This window comes from Fusarium musae, chromosome 2 (genome assembly GCF_019915245.1).
Source record: "Fusarium musae strain F31 chromosome 2, whole genome shotgun sequence".
Classification (NCBI taxonomy): domain Eukaryota; kingdom Fungi; phylum Ascomycota; class Sordariomycetes; order Hypocreales; family Nectriaceae; genus Fusarium; species Fusarium musae.
In genome coordinates, this window is record NC_058388.1 from 1764645 (window position 1) to 1788107 (window position 23463).

Consider the following 23463-nt stretch of genomic DNA (forward strand, 5'->3'; position numbering starts at 1 on the left):
TTCGTAGATTGTCACGTGCAATCATCATAGTGTCACTATAAAAAAGATCTGGCCAAACACTTGTTTCTACACTTAGTGACATTTTAGACGATTCATTATAATCCCATGCTATAAACTGAAATCCCTTGGCGCGCAAGCGCCTATTACCCCAAGAAACAAGTGAAACAACCATAAGCAATGTCCTCGCCGACGCCTTGTAAGTGCATAAACGGCCAATGCTCCCGATTTCCTCGCCCAAGGATACAACAGCCCCCCAACTCCAATCGTATTACAACATCAAGGTAGTACCCCATCAACCGTCAACCATATAAACCAATGCCAGAAGAATGGAGAACAGAGACATCTATCATGAATATCCTGCTGGTCCTGAACGCCTGGTCCAGGTAGTAGTGTTACGGCGCCCAGCACCTTGTCTCATTTTCGTCTCCGTCATAAGAGCTTGCCTGAGTGACATCGTGTCTTAGAGGAACATGCTCTTAGGTCGTGAGTTCACTCGGCGACCTGATGCTCGGCGACGTAGTTGCTCTTCTCGTCGAAGAACCAACTGACACCACTTAGCCTTTGCTCGCTGATTTGAAGAGTCATCATCTGGATTGTCACGTCCAACAACGTCAGTGAGGACCTTCATCCAGCCTTCCTTGTCTGCAGCTGTGTCTGCGTAGAAGTCAATGAGCTCGCCGTTGTTGAATCGGATACGGAATCCTTCCTCGACAAACATGTAGCCTTCTTCATCTTCCGCAAAAGCAGATCGACGTCGTCGGCCGCCTCTACCTGTCGTCTCCTTTTCTGTTAACGCTCGACGATCGTCAATTAACCGTTTGGCGTTGGCCAAGTTGATGGTAGCTCGAGGTTGACGAGTTGCCTCATGATAAGCAGTGAGCTTGGTACCCACAAGCTTAAAATACCTGCGTCGCCAGTACTAGATCGACGTTAGTTTTGGAGAGAGAATAAGAGCCGGTGAATGAACTTACAGGGCAATCACCACCTTGCTGACTAAGGTGACCCTCCCAGTTGCGAGACATCCTTTCTTCTGCTGCCTTGAGCTCCCGGATGCATGAGTTCATACTCTTGGGCATATCATCGTCTGTAGCATTCTTAGGGCGAGGAACGAAGAGAAGCTGAAGCTCCAGCTTGCCCACTTTGTAGGGTGCACGTCGGACAACGGCCGTGTTACCACGCTTGCTCTTGACACTGGACGCAAATCCAGCCTCCTCTGTAGCCCATTCATTGAAGCAAGCAACTTCAGCCATATAAGGCCGACCAAAGCACCGACTCTCATGTTCCCGGAGACAAACATAGGCGCGACCAAAGCTACCGTCCTCCGCAGCCAGAGGAGATAGAAGCTCGTAAGCTGTGGGGGGTCCGGTACGCTGCTTGGCCTGGGCGTCCTTTTGTTGCTGCACAGCTCGCTCCTCTTCTTCCCGCTGGCGGAGCTCTAGTTCTTTGCGTTTTTTGGGTGATGCGAATACCCTGCTGAAGGTCGAAGTTTTGTGCTTATGTGTCTTGACTGTAGGAGGAGGCGGCTTAGCACGCTCAATAGGTTTCTCCAGTTTGACGTTGAGGGTCAGTTGAAACTCAAGGTCATTAGGTACGACGAGTTCAAACTCCTGGCCAATTGGAGCATTGCGTGCTAGCTCAAGCCATGCTGTAGTCACACAATGTACACCATTATCGAGGGTGAGACTGAACCAAGTTCGCTCATCTGCTTCTATTAGACATACTCTTGACGATTTAATGACTGAAACTCACTTCTTGGAAGAGGCAGGTCAAGATCTTTAACCCCCATAACCTTGACAAATAGGCGGCCTCTCTCTCCGCTTTCTGGCGTTGCCATTTCAAGTGTCAGGTCCTCGTCGACGGGAGTATGACTGACGGCTGTTGCATTACTTTCTTGACCGGGCATAGGTGGCACAGGTCCAGTGCTGCCGCCAACACGCTTCCGCACACTTCTCTGGCGAGGCTTACCGTTCCATGGCTCAACAATACATGAGATGGGCCTATCCTCCTTAACAGGAGAGTTTCCAACGGATCTGGCAACTCGAAAGTCCTCGGTATCCTTGTCACTGGCAGTAACAACTTTCGTATTTTGTCGCATGAGATAACCGCGCTGACGACGAGATGTTACGTTAGCATTCAGTCCTTCAGCAATTTCTTGTTGGGCTTTTGCTGCAGACACTTGTCTACTGGGGTTGTTGTGGGCTGGGGATTGAGTAAAGAGATCGTTGTAAGCCACCTTTTGTGCCTCGATGACTCGCTCAAAGTCTTGGTCGAGGCTGAGACCTAAGTCAAGATCCAATGTCAAGCTGCGATTCTTGAAACTAGGATGACGGTTAATGAATTCGTCACCAGTAAGCAAGAGTCCGTTATTGTCCTTCGAGAGGCGCTTGCTATGCTTGTCGGGAATCGGAGGGACATCGGGAACCTCCATGCTCACTTGTCGACGAGCCTCTCGCATAGCACTAATGTCGGATGGAGTATTTGAGAGACGAGTCTTAAGCTTCGAACCTGGGGCCTTGATGGTGGCAGATCGCTCAGGAATAGTGGCTTGCTCAGGTTCTTCCGCACGGACTGGAGCTGGGTGGTGAATAACCGAGTCTGGTGTGCTGGGGCAGTCATCGTCATATTCGTCTTCAGGATCACCCCATCCAGTGCCATCATACTCAGGCTTGGAGAGATGCTCAGGAGTGAATGGGCGCTGAAGGTAAGTATGGGCATCAGCCATTTTTGGAGCCTCGATCTCCTTGACTTCCTTCACAGGCTCTTCAATCACCTTGGGCTCCTCAGGCTCGGGCAGCATGTAAGACTCGAAATCTCTAGAGAAGGAGACATCTTTGTCGCCTGAAGCGAAGTCTGGCAACGATGAGACGCTTTCGTTTTGTGTATGAGTAGGTCTAGGTGTCATGACCTCCTCTCGGAGGTCATCACGCTCTAAGCTTTCCTCTCTTGCCTCCTCCTTGAATTCTTCAGGTTTGGCTTGTGTCGGTATAGGTTCCTGCGACGAATAGTGGCTTTCACTATCACTGTCAGCTGGTAGCTCCAGCTTGGACTCCTCTTCATCAAAATCGACGTCCGAGTCCTCGTAAAACTCGATCTCGCTCTCAGGCATTCTTCTGATGATGACACTACCTTCCTCTTCCTCTTCCTCCTCATCGGACATACCCTGCAAAGAATCCTCGGTAGACGGAATAGGCACATCAGGGTCTGCAGGAACCTGCCGTTCGGGGCTCCTGCTTGGACTTCTTGAGGTGGGAGGGGAAGAGAAAATGCAGTCCTTTTCTTGATCAGATGTCTTGTTGTTACCGTTGACCTTTCGCATGATGGAGTCCCGGGAAATACGCGGAGGTAATTGATAATCATCAAGAGCCGACATGTCACCCACAACGTCATCATGCTCTTGAAGAGCATCGTTGAGGCTTGTTGCTGACTCAGGCTCAGAAATTGGGCTGCTCAATCGTTCGCGGCCATTAGCTCTACGAAGGCGACGCTCACGCTGCTGCTCAGCCGCGGTCTTGCCATCACCATCGTCTGACAACATCATGAGTCTCAATCGCTCCTCAAGCGACATCTTGGCATTGCCAATGCTATGGATGTCTGACTTGCTTGTGGCAGAGGCTTGAGGAGGAGATGGAAGATTTCTGTTAGACCCAAGCATTCTTTCTGCAGTTGCTGACAGACTTGGCGATGCGGGTGAAGACGGCGCAGAATTGTTGCGGGAATGGCTCATAAAACCAGGAAGAGGTGGTAGAGGCCGATGCTCCCCGTTTGAAGTCGTAGAGTCACTTCGAATATGTAAAGGACGACCAGCCGTGGCAGCGGAAGGTGTACCCTCAGGCATGGGACTGTCACTGTATTCACGAGGCCCATTACGATTCACCATGGGACTGTCGCCTCTCCAGTCATCAGGCCCAACAACGGGAGTTTTGTCTGTGTCTTCCAAGGAAGCGTCAAAGCTATCACCCTCGAGATCAACGTGACCAGGATCATACAGGGCGTCATCCTCATCTTCATCATACTCAATTGACTCATAACTCCCCTCACGAGAGTTGGTGCCAATAGACGACAGATCGGGAGTTGCCATCTCATATTCGTTGATCTGAGGGGGCGCAGCATCAAAAGTCACACTTTTTGCGTGGCGACGTCCCATCGGATGATCATCATCCTCTTCGGGTGAGCCAAACGACCAAGTGTTCGTCTCCATGTCAAAGCTGTTCTTGAACCTTGAGTGTGAAAGGGAGGACTTTGTAGGTGATACTTGATCTCGGCTGGGCGTCAGAGGACGATTCGGTGAACCGGCTGTCTGGGTAGACGACTTTGGACTGACGGCGGGAATAGTCATCGCGCTGTCACTTCGAGAATGGCCAAAGATTGGGCGCTCGATAGTCGAAGAGCGGAAGGATCCAGTCGACCCAAAGGCGTTCCCTTGGACCTTAGCGAGGGGTCTTTCGATCTGAGGGATTCGAGTGGGATCATATTCCTGCTTCTGTTCGAGTGCAAGGATGTTGCTGTTCCTCACCCGGGAGGCTTTCTGAAGACGCTCAATCGAAGAGCGGCGGTTAGGTGATGGTGACCCAGATCCGTATAGGTTTTCAGAGTTGCGGTTTTGCCAAAACAAACGAGGAGATGTCACTGATTCCACAGGCGAAGGTTGGAATGGTGACGAGTCGGGGTTTCCAGGGGACTTCTACGTGCTATCAATACGGAAGGTCAAACATGAGTTGGCAGTCAGCCGACGTACCTTGGGAGAACCAGTGGATTGTCTATGCCAGCTGGGAGAGTTCCTTCTCATCTCTGTCGGCGAGAGCTCCGACAGCGGGCGAGGGATTCCACTCGCCATGATGGATGGACCTTTGGTTGGTGTAGTTGTCTTGTTGATTCGTAAGGGATGCACCTGAGATCTAGTCAGAGACATTTTGCCCGAGCATCAGGGCGAGTGGCGCGGTCTACATACCGATTCAGTAGCCATGCTACAGTAGTGATGGGTAATTTGGTCGCGAGTTGAAGTAAGCGACTATCAACGCATTGGTATGCGAGTCCACTATACACAAGGAAATGAAGCAGAGGAATGTTGCGACTCGGTGTGAAGCACAGCACCAAATGTGAATGAATGCAAGTAAGAAATACGACCAATGTCTGCTGATAGAAGAAAGAAATACGCCTTGAACGGGCAATCAGACGACAGCTCTATCAAAGGCTAGACGACTCAACTCGACACAACTTGCACGAACTGATGTTATGTTATGAAAGTCAGAGGTTAGAAGAGCGTCTTTGGCGAGTTGATGTGTTTAAGGGAAGCACATAAAGCAGCCCAAGGAATGCGTTTGATTGGACGTTGGGAAAACAAACATGGCAGGCGTTGCCTAGGAGACAGTTGTCAGAACCGAGCTAAAGTCGGACGTTGGAGACGCTAGCCGCCATCTTGCTACAATACAGCAGGGTGCTATGGACTTACCCCGCCCCTGTTATAGCGGCTCTATCCCCTCCAAGGACGATCCAGAGCTTCTCTCCACTACATGGCAAGCCAGCCCAGCCTAGGGGAGGAAAGAAAACACAGGACCTTGACTCTAGATAACAAAAAGACTTAGGTAATATAGCCTAAGCTTAGGATAGCTTTTACTGAGTTTATTTTGACACCCTATATTGAGGTTCGCTGTTTTCTTGCCCCCGAGGGCCAGCATCCCTTACGGCGTTGCAACAGGAGCACAGCTCATAGTCGCCATGGCAGCAGCGCAGCCAGCCGCACTTCAAAAGCAAACAATTGGTTGCTTGGCCCAGCATCATCCTTGACAACTTCTGCAACCCAATGTTTACCTGATGCTTGTTGTTTTCCCCAACTGAGCTCTTCATGACGTTGGGTTTTATTCTCTCCGATTTCGTTTCACCCCTGGACATGGGGGGGAAACTCAACGAGATCTGCTGCATCAAACTGCGAGTTCCTGCAGGTTTTCTGCAAGTTTCCAATTGTGTAGCAAATATGAGACGGATTCTCCTAGTGGTGATCTCGCACCCGAATTTCCTTTTTACCCTCCTATGCCATATCCGTCCCCCACCCCGTCGAGCATCCACCAGTCTAAGAAGATGCCTCTGCCCTGTCTTGCATCACGATCTTCCCGAGCACCACTTGAGGCTATTCTGGCACTAGACCCGGCATTGCATCGCTCATCAGAAAATATATCCACATACCTATAGTTCTCTGTGCGCATGTTTGTTTCTCACTAAACCTTGTTGTTTACCTACAATAGAGAGTCTGACATGGTCTTGCCTATCTCATCCGCACTGACCCTTCGCTTAGCCACGGGCCAGGTCTGGATCTTTTGTTTTTGCTATTTGATCATTCTTGTACATGTTCCGAATCAATAATATGATGGACCTGCATTACTTTGATCGATGAATACGACGTAATCAGCCTTAGTTCCTAGCTGGCCGTAGCTTCTTCTCCATAGCCCGCGAGGTTCTAAATTCCCAGTTGCCAACTTCCATGTGGGCATAGGAGGTATAAAAATGTATTATCACTAACTTTGATTCAATATGGTCTATTTATGCTGGAACCCTGGGCAGAGCTACATAATATTTCCTGTCATCACTTAGAGTAATGCCAGGTAAATATCCATTAGTAGGTAAAACCCGACTGCTTTTTCAATTGTCGTCACGGGCGCACCTTAGTACCTAGGCATGTAGGCATCTCACACATTGTTGAATTATCGTCCACGTATAGATGTTACAGGGTAAGGTGGCCGACAGCTATGGATGTTAGCTCTGTTCGTCGCGAATACACTGGTCCAAGGTTTACGTATCAATATCATAAAGCTGCATGCAGCGGCTTAAAAAAGTCAATGTATTTTCCTCCTAAACGTTTTGTTTCTTATTCCAAGCAACGCAATCATCGAACTTGACACCTGAGCCTCCGAAACAGTCCAATGCACTTCCGATTGTGAGATCCACCCTACCGTTGCTGAGTCTCTTCACATTGTCCAAGTCTTCAAGATGTCTACCACCTCCAGCATAAGTCACTGGAATCGAACACCATTCAGAAAGACGCTGCACAAGATTCTCATCAACTCCCCTTTGTAGACCCTCATTATCTGCAGCATGGATCAAGAATTCCGAGCAGTAAGGCTCCAAAGACTTGATAGATTCTGTGCCTGGTGAGTGATTGATTTTGAGCATATTTGCTGGGGGTTACTTACCTTGGTTGACTTCCATATCTGTGATGGTTTGCCATTTGTTCATTGCAACGAACCAAGAATCATCTCCTCGGCGTCGGCAACTTAGGTCAATAACAAGTTTGTTTCTATCACCGCCAAGAGCTTGCAACACTGCATCAAGCCTCGCTTGACTGAAGCGGCCCTCGGGGAAAAGGTACGATGTAATGATGACCTATTGGATATTAGATCGCTCATATGTGGTTCATCCTTCACTATACCTTCTCTGCTCCCGCATTCAGCCATTCCTTTGCGTTCTTGTCATTGATACCACCTCCGACCTGAAGACCACCAGGCCAGGCCTCAAGCGCCTCTTTAGCAGGCCCCTCATTTCCTGGACCTAACATGATGACATGTGCACCAGTGAGATCATTGTCGCGGTATAATTGAGCAAAGTGAGCCGGAGGATGTTGCGAGACATAGTTGGTTTGAAGAGCTGACGATGTGCTGTCAAGAGTACCGCCGACAATCTGCTTGACCTGTCCTGCATGAAGGTCAATGCAGGGCCGGAATTTGGTCATGATGAAGATGACTTTGGGTGATTAATTCAGGTTAGAGATCAAACTACCTTGTGTAGTCTTCGTCCCAGCCAGGAAAGGCGGGGCAGTTCTGAAGAATTGGATAAGAGTAGGTATTGGTTACAGAATTCAATCTCAGAATGTAGGTACCTAGGTATACTTCGATGTCTAAAACTGTTCTACAGAGAAAGGTGAAGAAGATCATCAGATGCATCTAATGAAGTGTCATTCTGAATTAATGCCCAGTGTGTCTATCCAGCGTTATGTCATATTTTCAGCGTTCGTGGCTTCCATGGAGCCAAGTCGTAGAGTCCCCCGCAACGTACCCTACCCTATGCCCATTGACCAACACCCCTCTTCTCAGGCACTAAGGTAGGTATGAAAGGGACCGTGTTCTCTCCTTCAGCCATCATTCATTCATTCTTTATTTTCAACACAAGCTTCATTAAACTTCAAATGAATGTATGACCACACGTACCGGCCGAGTCCTAGATTTGCTTTATACCAGTTTCCAGCCAACATGAAAGTAGCCTGCTCATCAACAAATCATCTCTCCCATGTGACTTAATTCTTTCTCACAGTAAACCCATATCTATCGCCTCGATCCAGAAGAACTACTCGATTCTCCATCCCGGCTTCCTTGGCGGCAGTATCAAAGTTTTTGCGAGGAGACAGAAATATGTCGTAGTCATCTTAATGAATTGGAATCGTGATCTCCGGATCCATCATTTTCATCAATTCAACGCCTTGCTTCGCATCGAGTGTGACCATGATCAATGGCGCAGATGGCCCGGGGATAGTGGTACCTCCCAGGTGAATGAGCATCAGATCGATGCGCTCTTCTCGAAGGCACTTAGGAATTTCCTTGAGCTCATCCACTAGAAGAGTATTTCCAGAGATGTAAATCCGATAGCCAGTTTGGAGCTTGCCCGTTTCAACCTTGCGGTAACCCAGTTCGAGCATCCAGCCATTTGTTGGCGGAACAGCACCCAGCAGGTCGTTGACTGCAGCCAGGGGTCCCGGGTGAACATGTTTGCCAGGCATACCTGTGACTTTGATGACAGGGAGAGCCTCGCCAGCCTTCGAATCTTCGTTTCTGAGCTCCAAGTTGTCGAAAAAATCGAGTGGTTCGACATTGCGAAACGGCGCATTCTTAGATGTCAAACATCTATGCGCATGAGGCGTTGTGAGAATTAAGAAATCTCTATTGAGGGAGTCTTCTACCAATCGATCGAAGTGATCTTCGTGGTAATGCGATAAAAGAATTGCGTCTAGTGATGGCAGCTCATGTAGGTCAACCGCTGGGTTAGTTTGCCTCTCAGCAGTAACTCCAGGACCAAGATGGACGTGGTCACCGGCATGGAGGAAGTTGGGATCTGTGAGTAGTCGAAACCCTTCCCATTCGAGTATGGTAGTGGCCGTGCCGATGAAATAGACATTCGCATTTTCATCGCCTTCACTCCCTCCAGGATGAGTCTTGATTGCCTTTGGAGGGAGAGATTGGTCGTCGCCACGAGCTAATTTACCCTGTAGAAGAGGTTGTCTCTTAGACGATCCTAAGCCAATTGATCCCTTATCAGACATAATAAAGCTTTATAAACAGAGTAGTTTGTTCTTATTACTTATGTTTAAAGTTTTCTATTCATTATATACTCTTGGTCTTACTTAGTCATACAGATTCACTTTGACAACGCTTGCCTGGCGTATTTTCTTATAAAGTATGATAGCAATAAAACTTGTCTTCTATTATATCTTGAATATATATATACTTGAAAGTGAGTAGCACTTCACAATCTCAGGGTCGAGTGGTGTAGTGGTTATCACGTCTGCCTCACACTATCATAATAGTGTACGCAGAAGGTCTCGAGTTCAATCCTCGGTTCGACCTTTCTTTCAATACTTTTTATCTTTAAACTTAGAAAGTTTATATATTTTATTTTATAAAACATACTTAAATCTAGTACTTTATTACTTTTTCTATATAGTAGCTTTAGTAACTTAATATGTATATAGCTAATATATTTCTATTATCCATACTCCTAAGTCTTTTACTACCGTTGCTGGGATGACGTTGTTCAACTCATTTGTTTGTGCATAGGTCTCACGAGCCAATAAGATCTCAGCGCTGTCCATCCAGGCCGCGAAAGCTGAGGGGCTTTGACCAACATATAGACTTATGATGACCAATTCTCGGGCATCAACATGAGATTTTTCGAACCCCAGCCAATTTGATCCTTCATCAATCTCTAGGAAGACCTTGAGGTAATATTGCGACAACAATTGTGGTATGCGCCAACGCGACGTCTTCTGCTACTTGCTATAGACCTGTAACCTTGACCGACAATGCCAGACCGCAGTCCTTCGCATGACTCCCGCGATGAAAGCTCTCCTGAGCCAGAACATGACCGCGACAGACCACGCGACCGTGATAGGGATAGGGATAGGGATAGAGATAGAGACAGAGAAAGAGACAGGGATAGAGACCGAGAAAGGGACCGAGAAAGGGACCGGGAAAGAGACCGGGAAAGAGATCACGACCGCGACTTGGAGCGAGACCTGGATATGGATGGGGCTGTCGATCGGGATCTGGATCGTATCAAAGACCGCGACAGAGATCGTGACTACGACAGGGACAAAGACAGAGAAAGAGATCGAGACAGAGATAGAGATCGCGACAGACCATTAGACGATGCAAGAGACAGAGATCGCGACAACGGGAGAGACCGAGATGATGATCACGGAAGAGACAGGGACTATGCAAATGGGAAGGACAGAGACAGAGTCAAGGATAGGGATGTCGACAGAGATAGGCGTCGCGAGAGCCGTGTCCCTCCGCGTGTTCCCCGGGAACCCCGCGATAGAGACCATCCTCCACATTCTAGCAAGCGAAACAGTATTACTGACCGCCTGCTTGGATCGTTTAGGTCAGTTCGTGGTGAAAAGGAGAAGGAGATCGCAATGCCAGCTGTCGCTTCCTCAATTCAACGCCGGGCATCTTCCGCTGTTACCAAGGGTGGCCCAGTTCTTCGCATTCGTGAGTGGCTTGATGCTTGTAACGCGGATCACCACCACCACTGCGCCGTCTCTTCTGATATTGATATCACCACATGGCGCCCTGCCTGGCTTGTTGATGTCGTTGAGCGGCGCTTAGTCAAGGCAACAACCAAGGACCGTTATTTGGCTCTCAGCTATGTCAACGGTACCCAGCGCAACGGAGCACCGATGTTTACACATCTGCTTCAATCTAATGTGGAAACTTTCCAAGATCGTCTGCCCAATCTCGACATGCCTCAGACTTATCTGGACGCCATGTGGCTTGCTAAGAAACTTGGAATTCGACACATTTGGATCGACCGTATTTGTATAACCCAGGATAATCGGGAAGAGATGGATGATCATATTAAGCACATGGCATACGTCTTTTCTAATTCTTACCTGACTATTGTTGCCGCTACTGGCGATGTTTATACAGGGCTGCCTTCACTTGATCCAAAGCGATCAACGCGCGGCCTTCGAACGACTGGTCGTACTCACCAGGAGTTGGTTGCAGCCTCGCCATGGTATACGAGGGGCTGGACTCTGGTTGAGCGCATTTATTCTCGACGTTCGGTCTTTTTCTTTGAAGACTCAATAACCTGGGAATGTCACTGCGAGACATGGCAGGGGAGCCCAAACAGTGTGATGAAGAAGCTGAGAGGAGGCCGTCAAGAGTGTACGGGTGCTGTCCCTGATGCTGCGTTTGCGTTTCAGCACCCGCCGTGGCCTGATCTTGATGAGTATGCCCGCTATGCGATGGAATACAGCGCACGGAAATTGACGCTTGTCGACGACACGCTGCCTGCTTTTGCGGGAATCACACACGTACTATCTCGTTCTTTTCCCGGTGGGTTTATTTATGGCATGCCAATCGCGTTCTTGGACATTGCTTTGCTGTGGCGCCCGCATGCGTCCATTCGACGAAGAGCTCTTTCTCGCCCACCATTTCTCCCATCTTGGTCTTGGATGGGCTGGTGGTTTGATAACATTCCGGTCGACTTGACTTTGTGGAGAGCCGCTGCAGACTATGTTGAAGAGGCTCGCACTGGGAAACGTGGTCAAGAGACCAAACGATACCGGTCCGCTCACCCTTTCCGGATCAAACCTACCGTTACCTGGAGCTTGACGGACCGAGCCGCAACCGTCCCCGTTATGAATACCGGCCTTCAGTACCGTGATCTTCGGGGTCGTCGGAGCCCGAGTTCGGAGCTCCCTCCAGGATGGTCTCGCAGCGGTTCGTATTATGTCCATGATAGTGATGACTCTGCGTTGTTCAAATATCCCATCCCTGTCGAAGATCCTCCCGAGACCGGTGGTTATGAGCCACCTGTAGGCGAGCAAGCCTACCCCGGCCCATTACTGTCATTCAAAACAACAACTGGTTTCTTTGAGGTCGAGTTCCACACAACTCTCGCTCATCGTGACCGAACCAATCCACCCCTTGCCGTAGGTACTATTTGGAACAAAGCAAACCGATGGGCAGGTCAATTTCGTGCTCACGACGCATGGCTGGGTATTCAATCTTCCAACTACGATGGTGAAGAGCGCCTGGAGTTTATCGCCATATCAACAGCCACAGAGCGTCGCGGTTCGCATGTATTTGATAATGAGAAATTTGAGGAGCATATGGATGCAGATGAAATGATTGACTTTGTCAATGTCCTTTGGATCGAGCGCATTGGAGATATTGCGTACCGAAGGGGTGTCGGCCAGATCTTACTCAAGACCTGGGAGGCACAAGCCAAAGATGAGGTAGGAATTCTGCTCGGTTAGGATGACACTTGGTCAGCACGGAGTTGGAGTTTACGTTGAAATCTTGAAAATATGCCCTGATCTGGAGTTGTAGGAATTTGTCTTAATCTGTTGCACTATCAATCTGAGGACAGGGCTCGATTACTTCAGCATCTTAGCTGAGAAGATTTTCATGGCATGTTGTAATCGATGTCTTGAGCTGCATTTCTTTTTCTCTTGTGATGCTGCCAATTGAATCGACTTTGACGATACATGACTCAGTACGGGACTCTTAATAATCAAATCACAGCAGCCTCTACATTCCTTGTCCTCTGACATGGCCTCTATATGATCCTCGAAGTTGTCCAGAACCAGTAGCCTCGGACGTTTGTGATGACATCCATGTCTTGTGAACATACCCACACAGGTGGAGGCACAGAGCTGCCAAAAGCGTAACTAAACTCCGAAAGTTGAATTGGATGCGTTCGATGTCCCTGAGATCATTCCGAGGAGTATCTTTGCAACGCTTGGGTTCACTTCGTCACCTAGTTACCAGAGACCGAGCAGGCCAAGGCTAATTGCTTTCGTCATACATAGCTCGTTCATAATCTTGTCGATCCAAGCCTTGCCGTAGTCATCTCGGGATTGACTTTGTCGATGATTCGTTTTTACTGTCGAGACTCACCTGGGTTGTCATGGTGGCTCCGATTTCGAACAGGCCTCCATCAACTGACCTTTTCTATGATACACAACCGCGATGATTCTGCCGCCAAAATTTTGTCCCATCAGAACACAAGTTCCTCTAAGTTATACGGCATGGTGCCTGGTGCCAGAGGCCTGACTAATACTCACGGGAGTTTTAGCAAGGGCAGTTCTACCCAGACAAATCAGACACAAGAAGGGCCTTCTCTTCTCTTGCTGGCCTTGAATTCTTAACAAGCTTATGCACACCAGAGTATCTACTTCCTGACCTTTAGAGCTAGCGACGACTGATCTGTTTGTAACTTATCAAGAAAAGCTTAACGGCCGTTACTTACCAACTCTGTCTGATTTTGAAACCAGGCGAACTTATGAAAAGAACCTGACGGGAAGAATGTCCTGTAGGAGCCGACAAAGACCAGACATGAAATTGCTGTCAAAGTCTTTCGTTTGACCTCTAACCCTTAAGTTTTGACCAACATTTTATGGCAACACATCACCCTTAAGATTTTCATATCCAGAGCAAAGCATCCAACTACTGATATACTTACTACATGCGTTACGGCCTTCTGAAATAAAGAAGATGATAGATCCGACCAAAGCTACCAAGCCTGCCTGCGTTGTAGATAAGACACTTCCAGCAGTTATTGGGGGAGCCCGGGAAGAGGATAGAAATTGCCTTTGGTGTGTAGATAGTTGCCGATCTGATGATGTTGTTCCAGCGGTGAGTGAGTCTCTTCTGCACGATGCGATGAAGTCGGCGCTTTTCCCTCCTGGGCGTCTGATTAATCTGTCGTGGACACCTACAATTGAAGTAAGCCCGATTGACTTATCAAACGTTGCTGGCTAATCTTTCGAGAGACGCGAAAGACTTTGTGGATAGTATTTGGGGGCATATTAGTTACGTTTTAGATTCACTGACCAATTCCCTCTCTACGAAGTCAAAGTTTGCAGGGTCCAACCATTTTCTGGTAAGCATAGGTACATAGATTTAAATACAACATTCAGCTTTCGGTGTCAAGTGGCGATGTATCGAAAAAAGGAAAAAAGGTAAACTCCACCGTATCTGTTTCCGCAACATTGGTCATCCACAATGCATCGAGGTTCAAAAGTCATGAGGATTAAGAAACCTTCGTATTATGAGAACTTGGAAATTCTGAGCCTCATGTCGGGCTCATGAATACTAGAGTGCATTGTATAGCTAGATCCGTACAGCCCAAATACTAATGAGCATGTGATACCATTCGTAGTTTTATAGATATGTGGACATTGCAACCTCTCTTCCGCCATAGAACTATGGCAAATCTGACTCAGTATTCTGATGGGTCGCGAATAAGATATCTGCATCGTATAACTAAGATTTTCAAAAAGACTCGCATGGCAACAGAAGGGGTTGTCGCTTGTGTACCTAGATCATGGTTCCCCATCAGACATTGGATTAACCTTTTCTTGTGTTTTTAGCCATACGGTCACAAGGTGTCTCAGGCCCACATGTGATACGGAACGCTCATGCATTAGTGATTCATGAATTTGCGAGCTACCCTTCCTTTTGTGTATTATTCTTTTAGACGCTTTTACTTTTGTAATAGTTACTCCATTGCGTTATGGCTCCTTTGTTAACGAGCATTTCGCCTCATTCGAAGACAAGTTCACCTTCAAAAATCGATATTTCAATGAAATTCATATCTTAATAGGCAAGGGAGATGCCGTGCGACTTATGTATTAGTTGTACGATCTATAAAATACAAACAGCCCAGGTTCCTAGGTCTTTCGCGCAACACGTACTTTCCGAGGACATCAAGGAAATACCTGAAATCCTATAGTATCCATGTTAACCACGGACTTACTTACGTGCTTCCAGTTCCGGGTCTCGAAAAATGAGGAAACTCTGGCTATTGTCAGCAACTTTAGGAGTGTCAAGAAATAACGACTGGGGTTTACTTGGGGGCTGATATACTCCGTACTGGATTGACTGTTGGGTGGCTCATTGTGATTGGCTCATCCCCCCTGTGATTCAGCCGCCCAGTGTCTCCCGCCTGACCCTGGCATGAGACCCCTAACCGTCCCGTTCCCGTTCAAGATCGGATCTTATATCCCTTCAACAAGTAAGGGAATTCAACGTCATCATCTCGCTGCCCCCACCACCTGGAGCCCTCCATCCACCTCGAGTTCCATCCCACTCATTGTGAGTCGCTGCGACGTTCCTCTCTACGTTGTCAGGCGAGCAAGTGACCACGCGACTCGAACTTCACAAGCTCAAGTGCTTGATGATTCGGGCTATACGGAACTACCTATCCAACGCGTACGCATACGCTCCCTGAGCGGCTCAACAGTCCTGAGCTGCAGCTATATTTGATGACCTCCCACTGTCCAAAGTGACGTCTATTGTTTTACGTACGCCACCTGCTCAAGGCTTCCCCACGACGGACGACCTGTAACGAACAACGTTGATACGCAGACATTATGGAACGCGTTCGCAAAGCATTAGGCCGTCAACACTCATCCACATCAACATCAGAATACGAGCCCCTGACCGGTACTGAGGAAGCCACTCCTCTAGAAGGCTCAACAGTACTCGAGGGCCAACATGAGTTGCCGTTCTCGTGGATAGAATATGGTATCTTTGCCCTCCTGGGTGTCGCTATGCTCTGGGCCTGGTGGGTTTCTCTCTCTCTCGTATCCGGTAAATATTGTAGTTGACGTAAGATAGGAATATGTTCCTTGCTGCAGCTCCATACTTCACAGCTCGCTTTGCCGGCGATGCTTGGATTCAGTCTCACTTTCAGTCTGCGATATTGACCGTCTCTACTGTTACCAACCTCGGCGCAATGCTTGTTCTCACTAGTATACAGTACTCAGCATCGTACCCTTTTCGAATCAACCTGGCACTTGTTATCAATGTTTTCACTTTCGGTCTCTTGACTGCATCTACCGTCTTCGGACTAAGCGCTTCCCCAACTCTATATCTCGTGTTTCTGCTTGCTACAGTCGCGGCTGCTGCCTGGGCAGCTGGTCTCATTCAGAATGGAGCATTTGCTTTCGCAGCCAGTTTCGGACGCCCAGAATATATGCAAGCCATCATGGCTGGACAGGGTATTGCCGGCGTCCTGCCCCCGATCGCGCAAGTTTTTACTGTGCTTGCCTTCCCCCCCGAGAAGGACCAGAACACTTCTATCAAAGAGCCATCCCCTGAGGATGGACAGACATCAGCTTTCGTCTATTTCCTCACCGCCGTAGTCGTGTCAGTTGCTGCTCTGCTGTCCTTCGTCCCGCTGGTTCGCCGCCATAACCATATCATCGAGAATCGCATGGTTGAGCAAATGAACGAGTCCATGCACAGCATTGAAGAGGCCGAACGTGCCGCTCGCAAGGTCACATCGCTTTGGAGGCTCTTCACTAAACTTCACTGGCTTGCTATTGGTGTTGCCCTCACTTTCATTGCAACAATGTTCATGCCCGTTTTCACTGCCAAGATCCATTCCGTGAAAGAAAACTCCGGTGCTCTCTACCAGCCTTCCGCCTTTATTCCTCTTGGGTTCTTCTTTTGGAATTTGGGTGACTTGAGTGGTCGGGTGGCCACGATATTACCTTTCACCCTACGGCACCGCCCCTTTGCTCTCTTTGTTCTCTCTATTGTCCGTTTTGGTATACTCCCGCTATATTTACTCTGTAATATTGACGGACGGGGGGCCATTATTTCCAGCGATTTCTTTTATCTCTTCATTGTCCAGTTGATATTTGGTCTCACCAACGGCTGGCTTGGTTCTAGTTTCATGATGGCATCGGGCGAGTGGGTAGATGAAGGTGAGCGTGAAGCTGCTGGCGGCTTCATGGGGTTGTGTCTAGTGGCTGGATTGTCCATTGGCAGCCTTTTGAGTTTCAGCGCAGCTGGTGTCTAAAACGGGCTACACAATATTACGTTAGAATTGGGGTTTGGCGTTCGAGTTATGAGCCGTAATTGAGAAATGATAGATGTCGAATGTTGTCCTTCCTATATCTGGGTATCGGATGCAGCCAATCATAAATATACGCCATATATCAAACCGGAAACCGTACCCTTCCTTACAACAACCTTGTACCTAACGCCGCGCCCCCTGATTGATGCAACCAACCATGCCCATACCCATGCTATGCTATGCGAGCCCGCCATTGTTGAGATGCACCGATGCAACCTTGTAATGCAAAAATAGAAAGAGAACTCCGATTCCTGTACGCAGATTTGCAAGTGAGATCTCAGGGACGTCTGCTTATGGCCTAACAGGCAACCATTTCCTCAGATTGCTGTAGTGTGTTAGCAGGGATGAACCAGCTGGCATCTGAAGACATGACGTGTAAGACTTACGGAGGCTCATTCCGAAATGGGCACACCTCGGTCTTTGGCTTATCCTTCCTGCCTGGCTCCAGCAGCCCCGTGAGCTTGCTAGAATGTGTTGTCATCCAGTAGACCACGGCTTGCTTGGTCATGGCCTCTGTAGGGAAATGTGCTGTTTTATTGGGGGGTGGGTGAAGGTAAGGATCTTTGTCCTTAATACCGATAATCTTTACGAACCGATCCCGCCGACGGGCCCATTCGAGAAGGCACTTGGTAGGAGGGTGGTAGTACTGCCCGTTACACATGATCCAGTCAGCCGTGTAGCACCCGGAATCGATAAGATCTTTCTCGGCTGACGTCCATCGTTTGAACTTTATGTCGGTATCCTTGAGATCGAAATCACCGAGTCTTACGCGAAGCCGTTGTTCGGGAGGCACATCATGACCCAAATTCATCTGGACGAAACATGTGCAATCGCGAACTGTCATAGCCAAGCTAAACATTGGATCACCCTTCTCAGCACGCAGAGGCCCCCTGGTGTCAGAAAGATTCTGAAGCCACCGAAGATCACGAATAACTTGATGATCGGCAGTCTTTGCAAGGAGTTCTCGAACCATAGGATTGTTGGACTGTGCAGCAAGTTTGGGGGCGAAACGGAATGGCGAACTGATTTCGGGGGGAGCATCGGGGTTTGCGAGTGTAAGGGGGCATGGCTTTTGCTCTGGCATATGTCTTGAAGGACTCGGATCCCGCAGGAAATTGAATAGTTCCATGGCGCATTGCCGACATCGTATGGCTCCTTGGGGAGCACTTGGAGATTGATTCAACCACTTTGGCTTGAACTCAATAAGGATGCTGTTTTTGGGTTCTATCAGCAATGGTAAGCGGCTTGATAATAATAGACTCCTGTATTGAAGACAAATCGTACCAGATACTCGCATATCTTCCACCAGAAGGCCCCAGTTAGACTCCGAGATGAATGATCCTCTGAACTTTTCTTTGCGCAGATGATCTATTGACCGAAGGAAGGCGTTGAGCTGAGGAATAATATTGGTATGACGGAGTACCACGAGCCGTTGCTGGATGGCATGTGTCTTGAGAAATGGAATGATTTGCTTTGCGTAGAATTCTTGCTGTTTTAGGTAGTTGAACCTGGCTGGCTGACCACTCGCAGGAGCTTTGGCAACACGAAGGAGCCAACCTGAGCAACACATCAGCACATATGTTGTGTATAACATTGTATTAGCCAACCTTTGAAATCATTTACCCACATATTCCCTTCTGGAATGCCCAATTCGAACACGACATTGGCAGCACCCTCACCAACCATCTTTATTGGACGAGTTCCCGTTGGGAGTCTTTTGAGACTTTCCCGGGTCCAGGAAAGGGGGACCGCACTGCCATTAAGCATAATGGACATTTCGACAACATCTTGAGGAGTTGGCCAAACATGGTCATCTTCTGATGAAGAGAAGCAAAGGTCGGGATCGGTATCAGTCGGCGTGAGCTGTCCATCGGACAGAGATGGAGTCGACATGGTGTTGATTGATGACCAGGATTGTGCAGGTAGTCTGCAAGGTACCTTCAAGCCACCGATGTCGCGCGTTTGCTGGTGGGGAAGGGAGGGGAACGTTATCAACGAGGAGGGTTGGGCTGGGCTTTAAATGGAGGCCAAGAGGACGAGGCCAAACTCGACAAGAGGTGAATTGGGGCAAAACAGAGCAGATATGAATAAGATGGATTTAGTGAATAAGGAGAGAGGGAAGGAGATGAGGAGGGGTGTGTGAATATGTACAAGAAGGAGCCTTGAATCGGTGATGGCTTAACATGGAACCTAGAAAGAGACCGGGTCACAGCCACTTGCTTGGGCTTGCAGTTGCAGCTGCGCTGGCGTTGACTCGTCGGCTTCTGCCTTCTTTTCTGCTTCCAGATGGTCACGGTCTACAAATGTGTATGCATCTGCATCTGCGCCTGGACCAATGTTTCTGCCTCGAGTCGTGTATATGAGTGATTGCTCTTCTAAGCTCGTTTAGGTGCCTTGCTTCTCCCAGTTTGTAAGTGGTATAGGAACAAAAGCTCAAGGTCGTTGAGATACGGATGACAGCTGGGAAGTCGAGTCGATCGTGGCCAAACAAATTTGGGATAACCACCGCCGAGAGCTATAACCGTTAAAACCAAGTTAGGTTTTACTTCAACCCGCTCGGTCAAAGTCTAACAAGGCAACACGGTTGTTTCTGTCGCCTTGTGTACGTGCAGCACATATGCATGAGACCACAAGCGATAGTGCAGTTGATGTAAATGAGATATGATGCCTCGGGTTACACAGCGATAGAAGCTGGGACAACGTCATGTAAGGTAGGTATGTAGTAAGGCAAAGGCAGGGTACTTACTGTATGTGTCGAGCTGCGCTTCTTTCGACAAGGATCGCAGAATTGACAACGGCAGGTGGTGTCTGGGAGGGGTGTGTTGAATAAGATGTTGTAAGGGTTTCTGTTGTAAGACTGGATTGGCAACAATGTCTTGTCTTCATTGACGCGACTGGTTTGGCTCTCTATCAGAGTAGCATCACCACGATGGTTTGCTTGCAGAGATGAATGCAAGAGTAACAATAATAAGTCGAGTCTGACGTTAGGACAGCAAATGAACAGATGATATGACGAAGCTCGTTACCCCTTTCCCTTGACCCTCTTGTTATGAAAGTGCCGCTGTTGGCATGATTCCTGTTGGCAGATATCTCCACCGTAACAAGACCATCTACAACTAGAGTACGGGCAAGCAAGCGGATTGGATTGGATTGGATTGGATAGCAAGTGAGCAGGAGTCTACCAGCAAGAAGCAAAGAGAACAAAACCCCGCCAGAAGCACAGGTTTAAGACGGACTGTCCAGGGTCTTTTGTTCGCCAGCGGCGGTGCAGATTGAAGTGGGTGCTCGCCCACCGTCTAACGTACAAGCCGGAGCCTTTGGTGTCGCCTAGAAAAGTCGACGATCCAATTTGATCTGGGATGGTGACGCACAGGTTTTTAGGACCCCTCCACCCATGGGGCCGGACCCGGACTAGAGTGAGCGCCAATGCCAGTCATCGTCTCTGGCAGCAACCATGGCGAACAAGCACCGGGACAGCTCTAGCGAATCACAACCCACCGTCACAAGACACCCAAGCTATTGATCCAGGCCCTTTGGTCTTTTTAGGACGCTTCCCTTGAGCACCGCCTGCAGGCTACATCTGCGTCTGCATCTGCACCTGCACCTGATGAGATACGGTCTTGGGGGTCACTTCACTGTTCGTGGCGCCCTCTAACGTTAGTTCATGGGCTGGGGCTGCGATGATTGTCGATTAAACGCCGAGGCTTCGTGGGGTTTGAATGTCTTTTAAGTTGAGGCCCGCTGGCATCAACGCATTGCAGGACACAAGGAGCAATACAGTGACCTTTTTTATTTTATTTTAGTAGGTATACCCTAGATACTCCAGGGCCTGATTCACAACGGTCAAGGCTCAATAGTGGCCAAACAAGGCACGCACGTCCAATTCGATCGCCCATTTTAGTCAAAGTGGCATCGTGCCCTCTTGCAACTTTCCTTGCCCCAGCCGTACGAGGTCACGATGTGTGTCCACGATTAGGGCCCTGGTCCTGGTCCCTTGCACTCTGACGCTCCGCTATCAAAAGGCAATGTGGAACACCCTGGATTTCTATTTCCATTCGTGCAGAACAACGAAACGGAATGACACCAGCGCTGACAACGGGCTGCCGACAGCGCAGGATATGGAGAATATCGGCAGCGTGGCACGCCTATGGATGTCGCTGAGCCGCCGCCATGGATGACTCAAACCGCGCTGTTCAGGCCTCCGTTGCCGCAACTGGCTGATGAACCATCGACGACTTTGGGGCTCAAGCACACACGCATCGGTCTCACCGGCTGATGATGTCACTCGACCTGGCGGTGATGCATTCTTACCCTGATTGTGTTCTGTCGTTGGCAGTTGAGAAATTCGACAAGACACTACTGCTGGCGACGATCACGGGACCGTGTGCATGCTAAATGACTGCATTCCTTCTCCCAGTTCTGTTTCTGTTCGGGCGTACCACGAATAAGCGTCGCTGAAGACAATGCCGGGCTACTGGGATCATCAGCGTGGAGTAGCTAACTAGTGCATGCCCTAAGGAGATCGTCCAACGTTTCTACCCACGCTGTTAGGCTCGCACGTGGAGATCCAACTCGAATTGTTTGAGCTTTGATCCTATCAATGGACCAAACTTTGAGATGAATCTGGGCTAGCACGAGCAAGTAGGCAAATAAGGGAACAGACTAAGCTTGCACTTGTGAGTCCGTTAATCGTGAATGCTCGACTATTGCATTCATCTTTACTTACGGGGAGGAGGGTTCTCGTTTCGTGTGCCGCCGTTGTTCATGGTTACATGTGTGACAGCCTATCGAACCATGTTTGCGACTGAAGGGAGGGAGACAGATTCGGAGAATATCGAATGTGGAGGCTGGGGTTACACAAAGCCTCAGCTTGTGAAACCCCAGCGATGAGGTCCGACCAAGGTACAGCACCACAGAAGTACCCTTTTGAGCTGAGTTGATATGAAAACAACCAATATGTATCCTGGTCGGCTGTCAGGTGGACAAGATCTGTAGTCTCACCAAACTGGTCCCTTGCATGACAGTGGAAGTTGAGTGGTCCTGGTCCTTTGTTTCTGGCTGTGATGATGTGAGGTGCCAGATCATACAAATTCCAGGTCATGAGGTGGTATTGGCAGAATACCAAGATAATCACTCTGTAACAAAACGTTCACGATAGAAGAAGAGGAAGAAGAGATCGATTACTTGAAATGAATGTCAGGGCAATTCGCCTGCTGATGAGGGTAGTCTGTCATTGAGAGCACTCATCAAGTGAGGTACCAAATTCTTTGACTAAACATGCTCATGTAAGTCTGAGACAAATTTCCATATCTGGATCCAAGTGTCTCTTGGTTTGCGAGCATCGCATCGTGGGGAAAGCTATGCGGCATATCACACATGAACAGATAACACTTGGAAGCCCATCTCCATAGTGATTAGGGCATGGCTCCGCTAATCTCTGCCGACACTCAAACGCAGAGATACATGCCACTCATGTTTGCCCTTCCGTTCCTACCCGGCCTTATCACCCTTTTACTCCCCTTCCGGTCACCCTTCTCGAGGCTGGCTGTTGGAAATGCTTGCATAATGGAGGCCTGGGGGAGAGGAAACAAAAAATAAGTTGATGCTTTGCTTAAAGGCAGCCTTTCCAGGAATGTATATATCAATAAACGATTCAAGGCGAAGTGTTATATCGATCTTAAATCGCTTCATTTACAGCCTCTAACGACGGTATTCATACCAAGTGTTGGGTAGCATTTGTCTTTCCTACCTTAATGAGGGGGAGGGGTCGGCATTAAGGTCAGTTTGGTAGGTATCCAGCCGGTGGGTTCGGAGGACTCCGGGAAGAGCCGCTGGTCCGTGTTTTCGTGAGGATAGAATCAACATGCAGTAGGTGAACGTTTTGGGCGACACTCGAAGGCACAGTATTACTACAAGGAGACGACTTTTGTTCTTCCAAGGGTCCTTGGTCAGCAAGATGCTCGCTTCCCCAGAAAGTTAGGATGAACATCGAACCACCTGATGCAGAGGTCGTTCCACAAGGCATCTTTCCCAGAGCGCAGGATATGATCATCTGATTGTGACGACCTTTTGGCGGAAACATTTTTTTTTTCTGTTGCGTGCTTGCATGAAGAGCATGGGGTAGACAGCGCATCAGGAATTATACAAAGTTGGCACATCTGCGCGTTTCTTCAAGGTGGCAGTACACAAATCATCCCTCGAACAGACCAATTGATGCCCCCCCTATATTGCATTGAAGCTACCAGCTAGCCTCACGCTGCTTTTGGCTTTATATTGTTTTATATGCCTCTGCATTAACTGGCATCTCAACTATTATAACCTCGG

General features: G+C 48.6%; 6 protein-coding genes and 1 non-coding gene across 7 annotated transcripts; 3 read left to right on the plus strand and 4 right to left on the minus strand.

The window, feature by feature from the left end:
• Positions 1-460: 460 nt before the first annotated feature.
• On the minus strand, positions 461-4834 carry J7337_002498 (uncharacterized protein; the record flags this gene model as incomplete). Its single annotated transcript, XM_044820226.1, has 4 exons — positions 461-919; positions 972-1708; positions 1750-4681; positions 4736-4834. The coding sequence occupies 4 exons, from the start codon at positions 4832-4834 to the stop codon at positions 461-463; spliced, it is 4227 nt and encodes a 1408-aa protein (XP_044684526.1).
• A 2009-nt stretch (positions 4835-6843) lies between these two features.
• Positions 6844-7720, minus strand: HIS7 (Histidine biosynthesis bifunctional protein hisB; the record flags this gene model as incomplete). Its single annotated transcript, XM_044820227.1, has 3 exons — positions 6844-7133; positions 7185-7374; positions 7421-7720. The coding sequence occupies 3 exons, from the start codon at positions 7718-7720 to the stop codon at positions 6844-6846; spliced, it is 780 nt and encodes a 259-aa protein (XP_044684527.1).
• A 690-nt stretch (positions 7721-8410) lies between these two features.
• J7337_002500 (uncharacterized protein) lies at positions 8411-9301 on the minus strand (the record flags this gene model as incomplete). Its single annotated transcript, XM_044820228.1, has 1 exon — positions 8411-9301. The coding sequence occupies one exon, from the start codon at positions 9299-9301 to the stop codon at positions 8411-8413; it is 891 nt and encodes a 296-aa protein (XP_044684528.1).
• Positions 9302-9516: 215 nt separating this feature from the next.
• J7337_002501 lies at positions 9517-9605 on the plus strand. The gene has a single exon. It is a non-coding gene; the product is annotated as a tRNA-Val (tRNA).
• A 674-nt stretch (positions 9606-10279) lies between these two features.
• Positions 10280-12526, plus strand: J7337_002502 (uncharacterized protein; the record flags this gene model as incomplete). The annotated part of the gene is made up of 1 exon (XM_044820229.1): positions 10280-12526. The coding sequence occupies one exon, from the start codon at positions 10280-10282 to the stop codon at positions 12524-12526; it is 2247 nt and encodes a 748-aa protein (XP_044684529.1).
• A 3120-nt stretch (positions 12527-15646) lies between these two features.
• Positions 15647-17082, plus strand: J7337_002503 (uncharacterized protein; the record flags this gene model as incomplete). Its single annotated transcript, XM_044820230.1, has 2 exons — positions 15647-15840; positions 15894-17082. The coding sequence occupies 2 exons, from the start codon at positions 15647-15649 to the stop codon at positions 17080-17082; spliced, it is 1383 nt and encodes a 460-aa protein (XP_044684530.1).
• A 348-nt stretch (positions 17083-17430) lies between these two features.
• J7337_002504 (uncharacterized protein) lies at positions 17431-19032 on the minus strand (the record flags this gene model as incomplete). The annotated part of the gene is made up of 4 exons (XM_044820231.1): positions 17431-17464; positions 17526-18363; positions 18424-18696; positions 18747-19032. 4 exons carry the CDS (start codon positions 19030-19032, stop codon positions 17431-17433), a joined length of 1431 nt encoding a protein of 476 aa, XP_044684531.1.
• Positions 19033-23463: the final 4431 nt, after the last annotated feature.